Here is a 14,570-nt window from a genome sequence, read left to right on the forward strand (position 1 = left end):
TACACGCAGTAAGCGACGAACGACGCTGCTTGATCCGGAAGGTGTAGTGTTCGTCGCGCTGTGCTCATCGTACCACACACCAGTGGAGGTCCAGTCTAAAAGGGGATAGCATAGACAGACATACAGATCACGACCGTACAAACAGCATATATGAAACACGTCCGCCGCTACAAACAAGAGATCCAAGCCATCCCGCCGGTATCCCTCCACGCCGTATCCTTATAATCATACACCTCTTCCAAGATAGAGCGGAGAAATACATCATGCGGACCCATGGCCAGCGGGTCGACTGAAGTCGAGCATCGAGATCACGCGGCGTTCGCAGCGGGCGCGGTACCGCGCTCGAGGTCCGGCTGCGGCGCGCCCTGGCGGCCGAAACCGCGCAGGAAGCCCGGGCGCGGAATGGACGCGAACCGGCCGCGGTCGGCCTGGACGACCGGTGGGGGCACGGCAGGCGCAGCAACGGGGGGAGCGACAGCCTGGGGAACGTGCTCGTCCCCAGACGCCGAGTCGCCATGGTCGTCCTTCTCGTCCATCTCGGGCGGCGTGGTCGTGATCCGCAGCAATGAGGTATACGCTGGCAACCGCGCGTTGAGCACACGAGTGGACTGATAGATAGAAGGGGGTGGCACTTACGTTGGCGACACACTGGGCAGAACCAGCCCTTGGCCTTCCTCTTCCGCCGCGGGTTAGTCTGGATGGTCGGGATCGGTGGGGCCTGGGCGGCGGCAGGGGCGCCCTCCGTAGCGGGAGTGCCGGCAGTCCCTTCCGCGGCGCCCTCAGAAGGAGCAGCAGCGGTGCCCTCGGCGGCCGGTGCCTCCGAGCCGGTGGCGTTCGTCTCGCTGTCGTTGTGCACGATCGTACCTCCGGCGCCGAACTCAATCATGTTGAGCGCGCATTCGCGGCAGGCGACCAGGTGACGGCATGGTAGAAGAACGACCTCCCGCGGGGACGAAAGGCAGAGCAGGCACTCCGACTGGGGCTCGTCGTCCGCAGGTACCGAAGGAGGTACCGCAGGAGGATAAGTGTGCGTGTCGAGGGTCGCAGTGGGAGCGGGTGTCGAGTGAGAGGGAGTGTTCGAGTTGGCCGACAAACCGTAGATCTCGTGCAGGTGGAAAGTGTGCAAGCCAATCTGCGTATCCCCATTAGTGGGATATCCAGGAAGCTTAAAAAAAAGGTTCCCACCGTAGCTTCGCGCTTGACGACTTTGACGACCCACGGCCGGTTGTCCTCTGACTCGACACCGTCGACGGCGACGGGAGGAGCACCGAAGCGAACGATGTGCAAATATGTCACCTGCTCGTTGTGCGACGGCAGCTCCTTACCCTCCGCGTCGAGGGCGGTTAGGCGGATGGTGACGCGAACACCGACCTCTTCCTCGTCCTTCGCTTCCTTGGGCTTGTCTTCGCCCTCGGTCGCCGGGTGCACGTCCGCATCGACAACGGCCAGTGCCGGGCCAGCGACGCCACGGTCCTGGCTCCGCTTGCGGAAGTGGAAGTTCGTGGTGAAACGCTTCCTGCGGTGGGGGTTCTCCGTCGATGACGGCTCAGGGGTGGGTGCCTTCTCCTGATCGGGGCTAGAAGACGTCGCCTGGGCATCCGTAGCGGTTGCCCGCGTGTTGTCGAACCGCCCAAGCTCGAGCATGGCGCCATCTTCCAGCTTGAGCATACGTCCGAACCCACCTTCGACAATGGTCTCAAAGACGAGGAGCCGGGAAAAGCCCGACGCATCTGGCTTGCCTGCCATGGGATGCTTAGGGGGAAGGAGGACGTGCACGCGGATACCGCTCTTCGGAGCGTCGCAGTCGAATTCGAACTCGAGCGCATGGTGGTGTTGAGAGTCCACATGGTCGGCATCGTCAGACGAGGTATCATTCTCTAGTGGGGATAGACGGAGGGTGGGCCGCTTCAGGTTGACCAGCGCCTGAAGGGTCGTGGTGGAATAGTGGGTCTAGAGTGAGGTCGTGTGAGTATCATGAAGTCATGCATCGTCAAGCCACATCCAGTTATACGTAAACGCAACACATTGTCGATAATGGTAGATAAACTACATTGGCATAACAATCGTGCCTCGCCATGAGAACGTCGGGTTGCGGGATATGTTCCGCGGAACGTGTTCTTGAACATGTTCTGCGTTCCGGGTGACGGAATGCAACAAGGATGGCCACGGTGGCAGCGACCACACACTGTGGCGAGCATACATGCGTGTTCTGCGGGACAGATCTCTCCGCCGCGGGGACTTTTGGCTCGCCATGGAGCTGATGTTCCGCGGAACGCATTCGGCCTGTCCCATAGAACAAGCACGAGTCGCCGGGTTGGTTTGACCCAAATGAGCGGCCGCTGAGTGACATGCGCACGTTACATAACACTCTTCCACTTGTCAACTCCTGGTAGATGCGACCGAGCCCGCTCTCACGGCCGCGGCCACACCCACTCCAACGGAGACGGCCCATCTCATATTCGATGAGTAGAGCGCAAGGAGGTGAGGCGGCACGACGTCGATGTGCAATGAGTTAGCGGCGGGCTAGCCGATGACAGGGAAGCCAAACAGGCGGCTGAGAGATGTGGTGCAGACGGCGTGCTCAGATAGTGACTGCTGTGGCCTAGTAACTCCTCCCAGCCACCCGTGCGGGTTACGATGTTCCAAAGAATATGTACCGGAGAACAGGGAGTTCAAGAGACAGGAGGCTCTCGCCATAGAGCATTCGGCCGACGAGAGCGTATGGTAGCGCCTAGAGTGACATTTAGGCTGTGCCCTTGGGTACCCTCAATTGCACATCGCTCTACCCATGGTACGACTGCCATCGACGGCACACGAAGAGCTGACCCCTCACGTATGTCATCACCAGCATCGTATGCACCCTCGAAGCCGAGTGGGGAAGCAGAATTCGATCGCAGCAATACGTTCCCGACAATAACGGGACTACTCACCTGCTTGCTCTTCGCAATCCAGCCCTTCACTACCTCCGGAGTCAATACATCCTGGCTCTTCTCAGGGCTCTCCGCCCACTCCGGACCACCGCCGAGCACACCGATGTTGGGGCCGAAGAGGGTGTCGTTAGCCTTCGATGCGGGCGGAGCGGTAGTTGCGGCTCCTGTTGCTCCCGCTGCGGGCGCGGGGGTGCCCATGTCGATGACGACCGCGTTCTGTGCTTGCGCCATCTGTGTCGCTGCGCGTGAAGCTCTGGAGTCGACGCGCGCGAGATAGGGCTGCTGGTGAATGGAGCGGACCCGGTTCCAGGAAGCGTACTGCGAGTTGTCTGCGCGAGGTCAGCCGCTGGCTGCTGTGGGCTATAGTCGAGTGTCGTACGCACACCAGGAGGCAAAACTGGCCATGCACTGGGGGAGAGGAGACGGCGGGGGGCGACTATGTAGTCGGTGAGAGAGGAGCACTTGGGCAGACGCGGGCCCTCTACTGCCGCCGCATGCGCAGGACCCGCTAATCTTAGATGACCCACATTTGTCAGTCACCTTGACTCGACCTCCTGCCACTTGTCCCGTCCCGCTCGCTCGCTGGTTCCTGCGTGTTCGGTGCTGTCCGCGAAGTCATGGATGAAGATGCGAATTCCAGCAACAGAGGCCAAGTATTGGGCCAGGAACAACGCATGATGCGAGGATAAAGCTACCGAGAAATACAGCGCGGCGAGGTGTCCGGGGTCCACTCCTGGTGCGCAGTCGCAGCGACGTGAGATCCGTCGTCCGACTCGTGTGTCGACTCCCAGACATTTCGTATCCAGGCGGAAATATCACGGGGTGGGTATTGGTCAATGCACAGGTAGCTCACGGCTGTCTCGGTGACACAGACCGGGTGCGCACAATTCACTCGGATGGGGTGGCAGCGCGGATTGTACAGCATGAATTGCATAAACGCCCTGCGGCTTCATGTCATATGCATGGGGTCGGTGCGAGATCGTGGCGAGAGTAAAAATGATAGCAGCAAAATACAAAACTATGCGACCAGCTTGACAACACCACCCGCCTCCTTGATCTTCGCCCTGCAGGCAATGGTTAGACATGCGCAACAGCCTATGCAAACTGGGTACGTACTCGGCCTTGCGCGAGACAAAGCGGGCTTTTACGATGAAGGGGAGCTTGGGCAGCCTTGAAAAATGACGGGTAAGCCTACGAGGCAGAGCTGGTATACAGCGTTACTCACTGTCCGTTGCCCAAGATCTTGCCGTAACCGTGCTGGAGGATGTCGATAACGGGGACAACATCCGAGCTCTCGGTCAGGCTCTCCTTCTCCGCGGCGGGGACAAGCGTCCAGAGCTTGTCGACGTTGATAATCGGGCGCCATTGGAGGTTGCGAGTAAGGTGGAAGCGGCGCATACCAACCTTACCGAAGTAACCAGGATGGTACTTATCGAAGTTGGTCCTATTGACACGCGATTACCAAAAGCACAGAGTGGGAGAGACTGTCAGTATGGCGCCTTGTAAAGCATTGGGCAAGTTTGACGCACCTGTGGTGGTGCTGACCACCGGCGAGACCACGACCTCCGGGATGCTTGCGGTGCTTTCCGACACGACCGTGACCGGCCGAGACGTGGCCGCGGTGCTTGCGAGTGTTGGAGAACCGCGTAGGCATTTTCTGTGTCGTGCGAGAAGGTAGAGGGAAGCACAAAAAAGAGAGCAAGGTACATCAGCGTTTCGTCCTGTGCGCTTCATCCGGTCGCCCCAAGACCCATCCACCGTCGAAATCCGTTCAAGTTCCGGCAACACGACATCGACCAGAAAGCCCAGGACCAGCAGAACGCGACGGGGACGATCTTGAGGCGAGAACCAGCATAGACTTACCTTGAGGGAGGCGGGAGTTGAGGGCGTATACGAGGCGGCCTGCCAAACGGTACGCTTCCTCGGGCGGTGGCTGGAAGTTTGTCCGTATTTGGCACACTTAGACGCGCACAAAATCTTGCAGCTACGCGTCTCAAATAGACGCCCGCACCTTGTTCCGCTACTCCATCGCTTGTGCCGCGTCGCGCTGAGTGCAGTTCTGGTGAGTACCCTGTTCTTCTCAACCTTGAATGATGTGGCTTTTATGCCGTCTATTTATTGTCAATGATTCACCGTGATCTCAAAATGTGTTCTGACTCTTCGAATCGTTCTCGAGACATAAGCGCAAAGCTAACCTCGCTCTCCACAGATACGCCTTCATTCCTCTCATACCCTTCCTTGTCTTGCACCGTCGCGCTTTCCTCTTGTCCGTAGTAGTCTTCAATATGAATGCACCCAACCGTTATGAGCTCTACGTTCTCGAAGAGGGCGAGCGACCGTGCGTCTTCCACCTGACACGGTCCGAGCGTGTGAGCTTACACGAGGTGTGCGTTGAATCTTAACAGAGTTGAGGTTACGGAGGACACGAAGATCCCCAACGCTGCTACCGTCAAGATCGTGAAGCAGGACCATACCCTTGCAAACCTACTCCGTTCGTACGTGCTCGCCTAGGCCGCCGCGCCCGTACGTCCCTCTAACCCATCCACAGCCAACTCCTCTCTATGCCGCAAGTCACCTTCGCCGGCTACAAAGTTCCCCACCCGCTCCATCCCTACTTCCTGCTCAAGATCCAGACGGACGGGTCTGTGACGCCCACGCAGGTCCTCGAGACCGCATGCACGAAGCTCATCGGCACGATCGCGACGCTCGAGGCGAAGTTTAAGCGCGAGTTCACCTACAACGCCGACGGCGCCGTGCAGGAGGACGCGTACGGAGTGCCCGTCACCGGCGACGGCCTCGAGGGCCGGAACTACATCGACTTCTAGACGCCGGAGACCCGCGCCGTAGAGCTCTATACATGCCGCAGGCTGCTTTGGGCAATGGGGGACAACCATACCGAGTTTGGAGCGGGGTGCGGGCGGCAGGTGTGGACTTGTATCATATGTTGAACCTAATTTTGTATATTAGCCATCGCTTTCGTCCCATTCATCTGCTATCGGCACGCAGGCTTCATGACCGGCGGCGAACGGACTCCTGAGGACACCTACGGTGGTACAGTGACACGCATGTATGCAGGGGCAAATGGGGCGCCGCCCACCTTTTGAGTTCGATCTTGAAGTGGTCAGGAGTTCCAGGCAGTCATGGGCTCCGTCCTCCGGTTGCAAGGGGGAAGTGCTTCCGCTAGGCCACGGTATGAATTTTGTTCATTCGAGATGACGACTTGACGCGCTGCGCCCATAGGAATCAACAGATGTGGCCCCCAGCCAATAATCTACGTTTATGACGGTAGCCAAGGACGCTGTGGCGGACCAAGTCGCATTCGCATTCTTTACCTACTTATTGCGATCCGCGCTCAGGTTTCTGGCATTGAACTCACCGATAGGGTCCCCGCAACTGTCGTTCATCTGATTATTGCCCAAACCGGCCACTGTCCATATGCTAGCTCCTAGTGCCGCCGATGCAAGCCTCCCGATAGGATGGCCGCTACTTAGGGAGAAACTTCCACACGCAGGCGACTGCATGAGATTCAGTCCTGAGTCATTCCGCTCGAGCGGCGTTACGATTGAATATTTCCGCGCAGCAGGCTACATCCTCCAACCACACATGCCCAACGACAAAGAAACTCCCGACGACCGGGCAGCATGCGGCCGCAACCAAGATATTCCGAGGGCGTACTACACCCCACCCGACAAAGCGACTCCAGCATGTCGCGACCCGACAACAAAGCACGGGGTCGATCATCCCACCCAGACGTAAACGGACGCGCTCCGAGTCAGGCTAACCGCCCAATCTCCGACGCTCAGAAGCCCCGCAGGCACGCGTGCACGGCACGCCGCAGGTGGCAACCGATGGACTGCCCATATGCACAGGAGCGTCTCAAACTCGCCCCCACGTTCCCCCGTCCAAGAAGCGTGGGTAGCACTCCCCACCGGGCGATGCACTGGGGACACGCCGCACGCCGCACGCGCCTCGAGGATCACGCACGGCACATGAAAGCTGGGAAACGTTCCCCGGCGGCTGCGTGCCCGCCTTCCGAGATCGATTCTGGCCGGGCCAGTGCCTCTGCGTCGCGATCTCGCATCGCGACTCTGATTGATCGGGGCTCGCACGACGGGCTCGGGGGCGTGTGTGCCTGCGTTTATGTGATTGATGCCAATACCCAATACACATACGCATAGCAGTCGTACTTGGACAATGAGGCCGAGGAGGAGGTGGCGTCGACATGGCGGCGATCCAGCCTCGTGTCCTGAGCCGCCCCGAAGCGGTTAGCTTTGTGTGCATGCGCACGAAGGGGGAAGCGGAACGGAAGACGTAAAGGTCGGCTGGGCCTGCCGGTCTGGGGGGGTGCTGCGGGCGACCGGCCCTGCCAAATTCTCCGCTATGACACCACCCGTCTCGTAGGTGGTTCGCCGGACTGCCATGACGGGATGATTAGGTTTAACCGTGGGCTTGTGACTGACGCGGCTTCGAAGTGTGTTCGTCACTGGTCGGTCATAGCTGGGCGGCTGGCGGCCTGCCGAGAGTCAATGATGAGGGATGGGCGGGTGTGCCCGAGCACTATCGCATTACTGTAGTATATGTTTGTAGGGGTAGGTGGTACTGGAGGGTACCTACGACCGTGCACGCAGGCTGCTGAAGGCCGTTGATATGCATGGGAAGCGGGTGGCCGGTGTATGTACTTGGCGACGGGGTTTGAAGTCGGTATCCGAGCAACTCTTTAACAGCGCGCCGTAGGCGGGCAGAGCGGCCGTCGCTACTGAATCTTCGAGCAATGACTGTCGAGAAGACCCACCGCATCGGTTTTGGGGCGACGGCCGTGTACACCTCTACTACCGCGAACGCTTCGTGGCCAGCCTGGCCTTTGAGCGTGCCTGTTGGCGGGTGCGCATGGCCTCCTTCGCCCGCTTCTTCTCCTGTGTCGAGCTGATTGCACCGCCATCGCGCTCCTCCTCCTTCGCCGCCTTTTCAAAGCGGTCGATGCAGTCCTCCATCTTCGTCTGGATAAGCGCCTCGTCGTAGCGCCCGGCCTCCGCGCCATTCACGTCCCACTCAAAGTCGAACCCCCATCCGCGCCGATAGCTTTGCACGCCCTCGCCGAGCGCGTACGCAGGCAGCGCCGGGGCGGCCGCAGAGGCCAGCCCGCCTTCCTCGCGCCACCACCTGATGAACCACACCGCAGCGCGGGAGGTGTCTGGTATCCCACCCCGCTTGAGCATGCACAGGCGCTTCGCGAGCAGCTCCAGGAACTCCCAAACATCGAGCACCGGGGGCGTGTCTGGCGGGAGCAGGCGCAGGTATGCTGGGGCTGTCGAGGCCGGGGCAGGCCGTGGAATGGAAGCGGTGCGCGGACGGGGACATGGGAAGGGGGGCGTCAATCGCGTCGCGGTTCTAGGGAGGAAGACATGCACGAGGCAATCTTTACTCACAGGCAGGGTCCAGGACGTTCAGCCGGTACAATAAATACGACGCCAGCGTCTCCGTGTCGTATAAGCCCTCCTTGATCCCGGCTGTTCCCGCGCGGCGGAGATCCGTAATAGGTCAGCAAATCGCAGGCGGGCGGACTCGGCATCGGCGCCAGAACGGGTGGGGGAATGGAGAGCGGACACTCACCGATGAGTGCGAGCTTCACGCCGCGCTCAGCGCCTTTGTCGCCGTTGCCGAGGAAGGGCAACATGACACCAGGGGAGTCGTACGAATAGACAAGTGGATCGGCCGAGAGCTTAAGACGAGTCGATAATACGCGCGTCATGCCTGGCTGCGCAGACGTCCGCAGCGCCTTCGGTGTTGCTATTCATGCGGAAACAGAGCGGATGAATAGACAGACTCGAAGGAGAAAGACCTGACAAAGAATGACCGTCACTTACGTCCGGCGATTCCAATATTCCTAAGGGCGTTCAATAGCGTCGACTTTCCAACGTTGGGCATGCCAACAACCAGGACGTTTAGCTCCGGTCTATGCGGGTGTTCTTTTGCCACACCTGTGTTAGCCGCAGGCGTGAGTCATGAGCGAGGCAGCGGTCAGAATATTCGGGACATACTGACTAGGAGCTCGTTCAAAGCTTTGATATCCCGCGTCCTATTCCAGGATGCGAGAAAAGTTCGCTGATCAGGGAATTTTTTCTCCATCGCGCGTTGAAACGGCTGCGGCCACAATTGTCAGCTCATTCGCCGATCATAGGCGGAGCTGGTTCTTCTACCTTGATGCCCCATTCCGGAACCAAATCGCGCTTGTTGAACACCACGACCCGCTCGCACGCAGGAATAGCACTCGTGCCGGGTAATGGTGGTGGAGGCTTGGGGGCCGAGGGGTCGAACAGCTCCGTCGAGACAGCTCTGCCTCGTTCGCGTCTCCACTTTTGTAGGGCACCTGTGCAAGCCAGGCGTACGTCAGCGCCATTGTTTTCGGTTAGTGCAGTTGGATAGAAGTAATAAACTGCGCGGGTCGGTGGGGATCAACATCGCGACAATTGGGCGGTCCGTGGGTATCTTAAAGCTTGTCATTCAGCGACAACCGCGGTGGCGCGAAAAAGCAAAGTTGGGCATCATCGGCGGAAGAGCCCAACGCGCACACCCATCGTCCCGGCCGTTAGGTAGTGGCGAGGCCGGGTAACCCGAGGGCCCAGAGAGGCGCAGGTAAGACTGCATTCTCAGGGGCAAGGTTCGATGTCGTTTGTCATTACGACTATCCTGGGAAGCAGTACGCGCGCAATCGAGGTGCGGCAGGCCGTCCGTCCAAGCCAACCATCCGTTGTCCCCGGACAGAAGGCGCTATACAGCCGTCGCAGAGTACGGACGGTCTGACCGTCAAACGTATCAGCCACAATTATCGCTTTGAAGCTATATCGCAGGTGGACAATACAGTGTATCATGTCACCGGAGAGACGTCGCATTGAACTCTGTTCTAAGGTGGCCAAATCGATGTCTTTGGCCACGGTATTACTGGCGCAAACATTCGCTGAGCTGAGCGGCCGTCATAATGCGGTCTCAGGGGCTAATCTGATTCCTTCAGAAGCCAGAAGGCGGGCCATGGCGCCTCGCTCAGTCCGATAAACACAGGATTAAGCGCATCGCTATATGCAATATGCGATAATCTGTAGTGTGCAGGGGCTCATCGAAGACCAGACATTCCTAGTCGGTCTTGAGTCGTCAGAAAGATGACTTCGCTGGAATATTATGGGCTGTGCCTGCGTACCGCCCGCGGGTCCTCGCCCAATTAAACCTTAAAAAGACATCCTTCGCTCACAGAGCACGCTCAGAAAATCAGAAGCACGGCACAGCGCCACAGCCCGCCCGACCCGACGGATCCCCTCCACCCGCACACTGCCGCCGTGTTCACACAACCCCTGCAGCCCACCCGACGCGTCCGGAAACGAGCCCCCGCCGGCCCCACCACGCATCGCAGAACGAGCCCAAGGAGCCCAAGGAGCTCAGGCACAGGAACGGCGGCACGCACGCACCTTCGAAGTTCCGATTGATGCTCGTGAGCGGCAGGCGCGCGTCGCGCAGCTCGAGCACGACGTCCGTCTTGTTCAGCAGCCCAGGCAGCATCCGCTGGAACTGCAGCATGTGCCCCGGGAACCACGACGGCGGCGCGGGCAGCAACGGGACCGGGATGTGCGTCAGCATCTTCGCGCTGCGGTGGGGGGGACGTTGGGGAGCGGGGACGGGGCGGAGGCGGGGGCGAGTGCCGGGCTGGAGCCTGAGCTGAGAGTCGGTACGGCACAGTCCGTCTCGGTCGGGCCCACGCGGTATCAGGGATGCTTCGCGGCAGCGAGAACAGCGCCGTCGGCTCAGTAAGAAGTCAGAAGCAGGAAACCGTCGGACGAGGCCGCAGGAGGGGCACGGAGAGCGAGCACGACGGCGAGCGGGATGGCGGTGACGAGCAAAGAAGAGGCGGCGCACACTGCCGAGGCGCCCGCGCGCCTGTGGGCGCGTCCTTCCCAAACAGGCAATTAGGTTCGAGCGACGCGGAGCTGGGAGCGGGGATTGCCACAAGAAGGCGCGCCCGAGCCGACGCAGGAAAGCGGTGCTCCGCCAGCGCCGGGCTCGCGTCGCGTCGGTCGCTCGCTTAAACGGGTTGCCCTCCGCGACGGTTGCCCGCCCGCGCACGGCGGCAGGTCGCGCCAGGGCGGGCGCGCCGGCGGGCGGGGTGCCGCGTGTGGCGGCGGGGTGTGTAGCGTATTTGATCGCGGGCTGTGTTGTCGTGCAATGCACGACTCGATCGAGCCGATCCATTGTTCGATCGGCCGCACCGTGCTCACATGCGCGCACGGGCACGCGCGGGACCAGAAGTGGGGTGCGAGAACGTGCTGGCGTCGTCGTATGAGTGCGGCGCGGGCGCAGCACGCGTGGTGTCCGTTGTGGGCTTGCTCATGATCAGCTCAAAGGGGAACAAGGGGCGTATATGGCAAAGTTGCAGATCCGCCCGTGCGCGCGGTGGCTAAAGCGTGCGGTGGCGATGGCACAAAGGCTCCTTGTACTCTTGGCGCGTTGTCCAGTAACCGCGAATCCCCCGTCTGGGCAGGGCGGTTGCTTTGTAGGTGTCAACGCCTGCCGTGTGCTTCTGAGTCCCAGCGATGATGTGTGTATCATGGCGCCCAAATCTGTGATATCAAGTGGGGTGTCCACCATGTCATGCATGGGCGGCCTGTTGGACATCGATTGGCGTCGATGGTGGGAGCCCCGGGTGCCCGTGCGGGGGCCTTGTGGGGCTGCGCACCCACACACGACTATGACAGCATGGCACGACCGGGGTGCGACGGCCGGGCGTTCTAGCGGGTTCCGGACTCAGCGGGTGCGGGTCCGCGCAGAGGGCATTATCAGCCAAGTATTGAATTCCGAAAGATCTGGAATATCATACAATGTCGAGGCATGGGCGGCAGCGACGATTACGAGCAGGGAGAGAGAACAAAGGCAGAACAAGGGCATCTGTACATGGGGAGGCGTTGAAGCATTTTGACGGGGGCATATAAGCATGGGGACTCTTTCGGCGTTGCCAACTGCAGAGGAGACGACATATGTATACAAGATATTGGCGATAGTGGGAAAACCCTAGCAACGATATAGACAATGAAGTACACGGTCAGAAGAGAAACCACCCGAGGGAACAGTCTGCCGAGGAAAGGAATAAAACAGCCGCGAGTATATGGAGGTTTGGTATGCGAGACGAGCAACGAGTGAAAAATAGGAGCATGCACGAGAACGTACGGTACGCGGGGGGAAAGCATTGGATAACATCAAGCATCTATCGCAGGAATGAGACCAATCCCACCGTAAACGCAAGCACGGGACGCACCTCATCTAAACCCAACCCTCCTTGCCAAGCCCGATGGCGTCGAAGTTCTTCCCACTCCTCGTCTTGCGCTCCGGAAGGATCGTAGCCATGTCGAGGTTGATGAGCTTCTCCGACGGCGGGGGCGAACCCTCTACCCAGCCCTTCCAACCCTTGCGCGCCGCGGTGCGCTTCTTGCGGTACTTGAGCGTGGGCTCGGTGCAGTCGGTCTCCACGCTCTGGTTGCGGCCGTCGATGTCATCGTCATCATCGGGGGTGTACGGCCGCTTGGACGACGTCGCGGAGGTCCTGGACGAGATGGACATGGACGGGCCGGGGGTGGGCGGCGGCGACGAGGGCATGGGTGGCGGCGAGAACGAGGCGGAGCGGTGGAGGGATGGAATGGTGATCTGCGGACGCGCCTGCCAGAAGGAAGAGGTAGTGGCGCGGGGGAGGGGCATCGCCGCCTTTGACGCGCCAATGAGCGTAGGCGGCGCGGTTAAGGACGACGCGACGGGGAGCGCAGGCTTCTCGGCGGCCTTGGCCACAGCCCGTGCGCGTTTCTTGTCCTCCCTGTCCTTCTTCTCCCTCTGCCGCTCCTTCTTCTCGCGTTTGCGGACGCGACGCGCCTCCTGCTCCTCCTCGGTCAGCTTGGGGGTGGGGACGCCATTGAGAAGACTGGTGAGGACGTCGCGCGCGGGACGCGGGTCGAAGTCGCCTGCGAAGACCGAGGTCGCGGTGCGCCGTCTTTTGTACGGGTAGGCGGGCATGGGGGACAAAGCGGATGGGGGCGTGCAGTGAGGTGGGGGAGGGAAGAAGGGCGTAGCAGAGCGTGGAGAAGATATAGCTCTGTTGTATGCTGTTACGGCAATGTGCGGCGTCAATTCGAGTAAATATCTTACGTAAGAAGAGAACGTTCTACTGAGGCTTCTATCGCGCGGTTCTCTAACCACTCCGCTTAGGGATTGCAATCCGCCGCAATCTGATTTCAATCTCCCCCTTGCACAGGTTTTCGACAATCCCATTGTCCATTGTTCGACTCCTCGCCTGCCCTCGGCGTCGCGGACGACGGCGAGCACGCCGGCAGCGTCCTCAATGCCGCGCAGCACACGCCCGTCGCCTGACCGCACCGTATCATTCCATTCACCAACAGACGTAAACCCCTGTCTCTGCTGATCTACCACACACTCGGAAAGTTGGTGTGCGTGGCAGGCCTCCTTCCAACCAGAGGCCCGTGAGGCTCCAGCCTGTGGCGTGGCAACTCCCCTGCTAGCTGCATTTGGTCCCGGCCGGCGTCTCGCCGTGCAGACCGCGGCCAGCCAACCACCGCCGTCGCCCGCAGCCCCCGTCCAAAATTAAAATATTCCGGCGTGTGCTGCTCGTGCCGGCATCTGATGCCGCGCGCGTTTCACCGCTCCCCCTCGCGTCGCCGCGTACCCACACCCTTCCTTTCCAGGCCAGCGAAGCACCCAGTCTCGCCGACGGTGCGCGCGAGGAGCCCGGTGTACCGGGTACAAACTAAACCATCTGGCGAATGCCTGCAGGATGGTCCTGCATGACGGTGCTAGCTGGAGCGAGGTGCGTTATGTTCTTTGCGGCGAACCGCCTAGAATAGGCTGAGAGTGACTACCTTATTGGGGTACCACCGGCCGCTCGCGCTCGCGACCTGTCCCTACCACCTATGCTTGTACTGATAACGTACTTGACAGGCTGAAATTAGAATCACACGCGAGTGTCGAGAGGGCGTGCAGCGGCTGCCGCGTCCTCTCCCCTCGGAGGTTTTGGCGCGCAAATACGCGTCTTTTTCCCTCCCGATACGAGGTTTTCGCGCGTGGAGAGCCGTGGTATCACTATGATGTCAAGCCTGTCTAGCATGTTCTCGGTGTTGCGGGTATGGGTTGTAATGGGATCGAGGCTTGTACGGGATTGTAGGCTATCTACGCTGGATTCGTGGTCTGTAATGTATTATGTAACTAGCTAGATAAGCTCGTGTACTGCATTAATGGATCGAAACCCTTTCTCTCTCTCTCTCGCCACGCTCGCCCCCCTCCCCCGCCAGAGCTCGACCGCCAACGGCCACGCCCGCCTCGGGCAACTCAATTGCCTCCTGGGTCGCGGAAGTTTGCGGCCGCGTCCCCTTCTTTTGTTGGTGATCATCCTAGGATATATATGGCGCGAACGGAGCATCGGAAGTGGTTCGCCCTTCTCACGCAGACGGACCCCTTTTGTTCCCTCGTATGCAGGGAACCAATGCGCGATCTCCACCCCCGCAAGCTCAGCGAAGGCGTGATTCTGCGGATGTGTGACCCGGCCCTCCCGCCTTCCCTCCCATGGCCCATACTTACGTTCGTCCGGTTACGAGCACAACA

At 60.1% G+C, this 14,570-nt stretch overlaps 5 protein-coding genes across 5 annotated transcripts; 1 reads left to right on the plus strand and 4 right to left on the minus strand.

Annotated features, from left to right (window-relative positions):
- Window positions 1-90: 90 nt before the first annotated feature.
- On the minus strand, window positions 91-3,332 carry TRAVEDRAFT_172972 (uncharacterized protein). Its single transcript, XM_008044243.1, has 4 exons — window positions 2,931-3,332; window positions 1,186-1,950; window positions 637-1,132; window positions 91-577 (listed from the first exon to the last, which is right to left on the minus strand). The coding sequence occupies exons 1-4, from the start codon at window positions 3,159-3,161 to the stop codon at window positions 309-311; spliced, it is 1,761 nt and encodes a 586-aa protein (XP_008042434.1). The 5' UTR covers window positions 3,162-3,332; the 3' UTR covers window positions 91-308.
- A 507-nt stretch (window positions 3,333-3,839) lies between these two features.
- On the minus strand, window positions 3,840-4,794 carry TRAVEDRAFT_172975 (60S ribosomal protein L27a). Its single transcript, XM_008044244.1, has 4 exons — window positions 4,460-4,794; window positions 4,156-4,374; window positions 4,047-4,100; window positions 3,840-3,994 (listed from the first exon to the last, which is right to left on the minus strand). The coding sequence occupies exons 1-4, from the start codon at window positions 4,582-4,584 to the stop codon at window positions 3,949-3,951; spliced, it is 444 nt and encodes a 147-aa protein (XP_008042435.1). The 5' UTR covers window positions 4,585-4,794; the 3' UTR covers window positions 3,840-3,948.
- A 153-nt stretch (window positions 4,795-4,947) lies between these two features.
- On the plus strand, window positions 4,948-5,945 carry TRAVEDRAFT_31057 (RBP11-like subunits of RNA polymerase). The gene is made up of 4 exons (XM_008043635.1): window positions 4,948-4,992; window positions 5,140-5,268; window positions 5,336-5,425; window positions 5,479-5,945. Exons 2-4 carry the CDS (start codon window positions 5,216-5,218, stop codon window positions 5,753-5,755), a joined length of 420 nt encoding a protein of 139 aa, XP_008041826.1. The 5' UTR covers window positions 4,948-4,992; window positions 5,140-5,215; the 3' UTR covers window positions 5,756-5,945.
- Window positions 5,946-7,463: 1,518 nt separating this feature from the next.
- TRAVEDRAFT_153643 (P-loop containing nucleoside triphosphate hydrolase protein) lies at window positions 7,464-10,761 on the minus strand. Its single transcript, XM_008044245.1, has 7 exons — window positions 10,388-10,761; window positions 9,128-9,297; window positions 8,969-9,071; window positions 8,795-8,908; window positions 8,541-8,717; window positions 8,357-8,437; window positions 7,464-8,235 (listed from the first exon to the last, which is right to left on the minus strand). Exons 1-7 carry the CDS (start codon window positions 10,554-10,556, stop codon window positions 7,760-7,762), a joined length of 1,290 nt encoding a protein of 429 aa, XP_008042436.1. The 5' UTR covers window positions 10,557-10,761; the 3' UTR covers window positions 7,464-7,759.
- A 981-nt stretch (window positions 10,762-11,742) lies between these two features.
- Window positions 11,743-12,991, minus strand: TRAVEDRAFT_60444 (uncharacterized protein). The gene is made up of 2 exons (XM_008044246.1): window positions 12,226-12,991; window positions 11,743-12,174 (listed from the first exon to the last, which is right to left on the minus strand). The coding sequence occupies exon 1, from the start codon at window positions 12,969-12,971 to the stop codon at window positions 12,231-12,233; it is 741 nt and encodes a 246-aa protein (XP_008042437.1). The 5' UTR covers window positions 12,972-12,991; the 3' UTR covers window positions 11,743-12,174; window positions 12,226-12,230.
- Window positions 12,992-14,570: the final 1,579 nt, after the last annotated feature.

The sequence above is a fragment of the Trametes versicolor genome (genome assembly GCF_000271585.1).
Source record: "Trametes versicolor FP-101664 SS1 unplaced genomic scaffold TRAVEscaffold_10, whole genome shotgun sequence".
NCBI classification, from domain to species: Eukaryota; Fungi; Basidiomycota; class Agaricomycetes; order Polyporales; family Polyporaceae; genus Trametes; species Trametes versicolor.

What these genes read in the sequence shown, in the direction of transcription:
- TRAVEDRAFT_172972 (XM_008044243.1), bottom strand. Translation starts at nt 3,161, where the DNA reads ATGGCGCAAGCACAGAACGCGGTCGTCATCGACATGGGCACCCCCGCG. An exon ending in GGATTGCGAAGAGCAAGCAG is followed by an intron (nt 1,951 to 2,930) that starts GTGAGTAGTCCC and finishes ACCTCACTCTAG; the next exon opens with ACCCACTATTCCACCACGAC. An exon ending in TCGTCAAGCGCGAAGCTACG is followed by an intron (nt 1,133 to 1,185) that starts GTGGGAACCTTT and finishes GGGGATACGCAG; the next exon opens with ATTGGCTTGCACACTTTCCA.
- TRAVEDRAFT_31057 (XM_008043635.1), top strand. Translation starts at nt 5,216, where the DNA reads ATGAATGCACCCAACCGTTATGAGCTCTACGTTCTCGAAGAGGGCGAG. An exon ending in CTCGAAGAGGGCGAGCGACC is followed by an intron (nt 5,269 to 5,335) that starts GTGCGTCTTCCA and finishes GAATCTTAACAG; the next exon opens with AGTTGAGGTTACGGAGGACA. An exon ending in CTTGCAAACCTACTCCGTTC is followed by an intron (nt 5,426 to 5,478) that starts GTACGTGCTCGC and finishes ACCCATCCACAG; the next exon opens with CCAACTCCTCTCTATGCCGC.
- TRAVEDRAFT_60444 (XM_008044246.1), bottom strand. Translation starts at nt 12,971, where the DNA reads ATGCCCGCCTACCCGTACAAAAGACGGCGCACCGCGACCTCGGTCTTC.
- TRAVEDRAFT_153643 (XM_008044245.1), bottom strand. Translation starts at nt 10,556, where the DNA reads ATGCTGACGCACATCCCGGTCCCGTTGCTGCCCGCGCCGCCGTCGTGG. An exon ending in CATCAATCGGAACTTCGAAG is followed by an intron (nt 9,298 to 10,387) that starts GTGCGTGCGTGC and finishes TGGCTTGCACAG; the next exon opens with GTGCCCTACAAAAGTGGAGA. An exon ending in GAACGTCCTGGACCCTGCCT is followed by an intron (nt 8,236 to 8,356) that starts GTGAGTAAAGAT and finishes CGGCCTCGACAG; the next exon opens with CCCCAGCATACCTGCGCCTG.
- TRAVEDRAFT_172975 (XM_008044244.1), bottom strand. Translation starts at nt 4,584, where the DNA reads ATGCCTACGCGGTTCTCCAACACTCGCAAGCACCGCGGCCACGTCTCG. An exon ending in GGTGGTCAGCACCACCACAG is followed by an intron (nt 4,375 to 4,459) that starts GTGCGTCAAACT and finishes GCGTGTCAATAG; the next exon opens with GACCAACTTCGATAAGTACC. An exon ending in TTTGTCTCGCGCAAGGCCGA is followed by an intron (nt 3,995 to 4,046) that starts GTACGTACCCAG and finishes CATTGCCTGCAG; the next exon opens with GGCGAAGATCAAGGAGGCGG.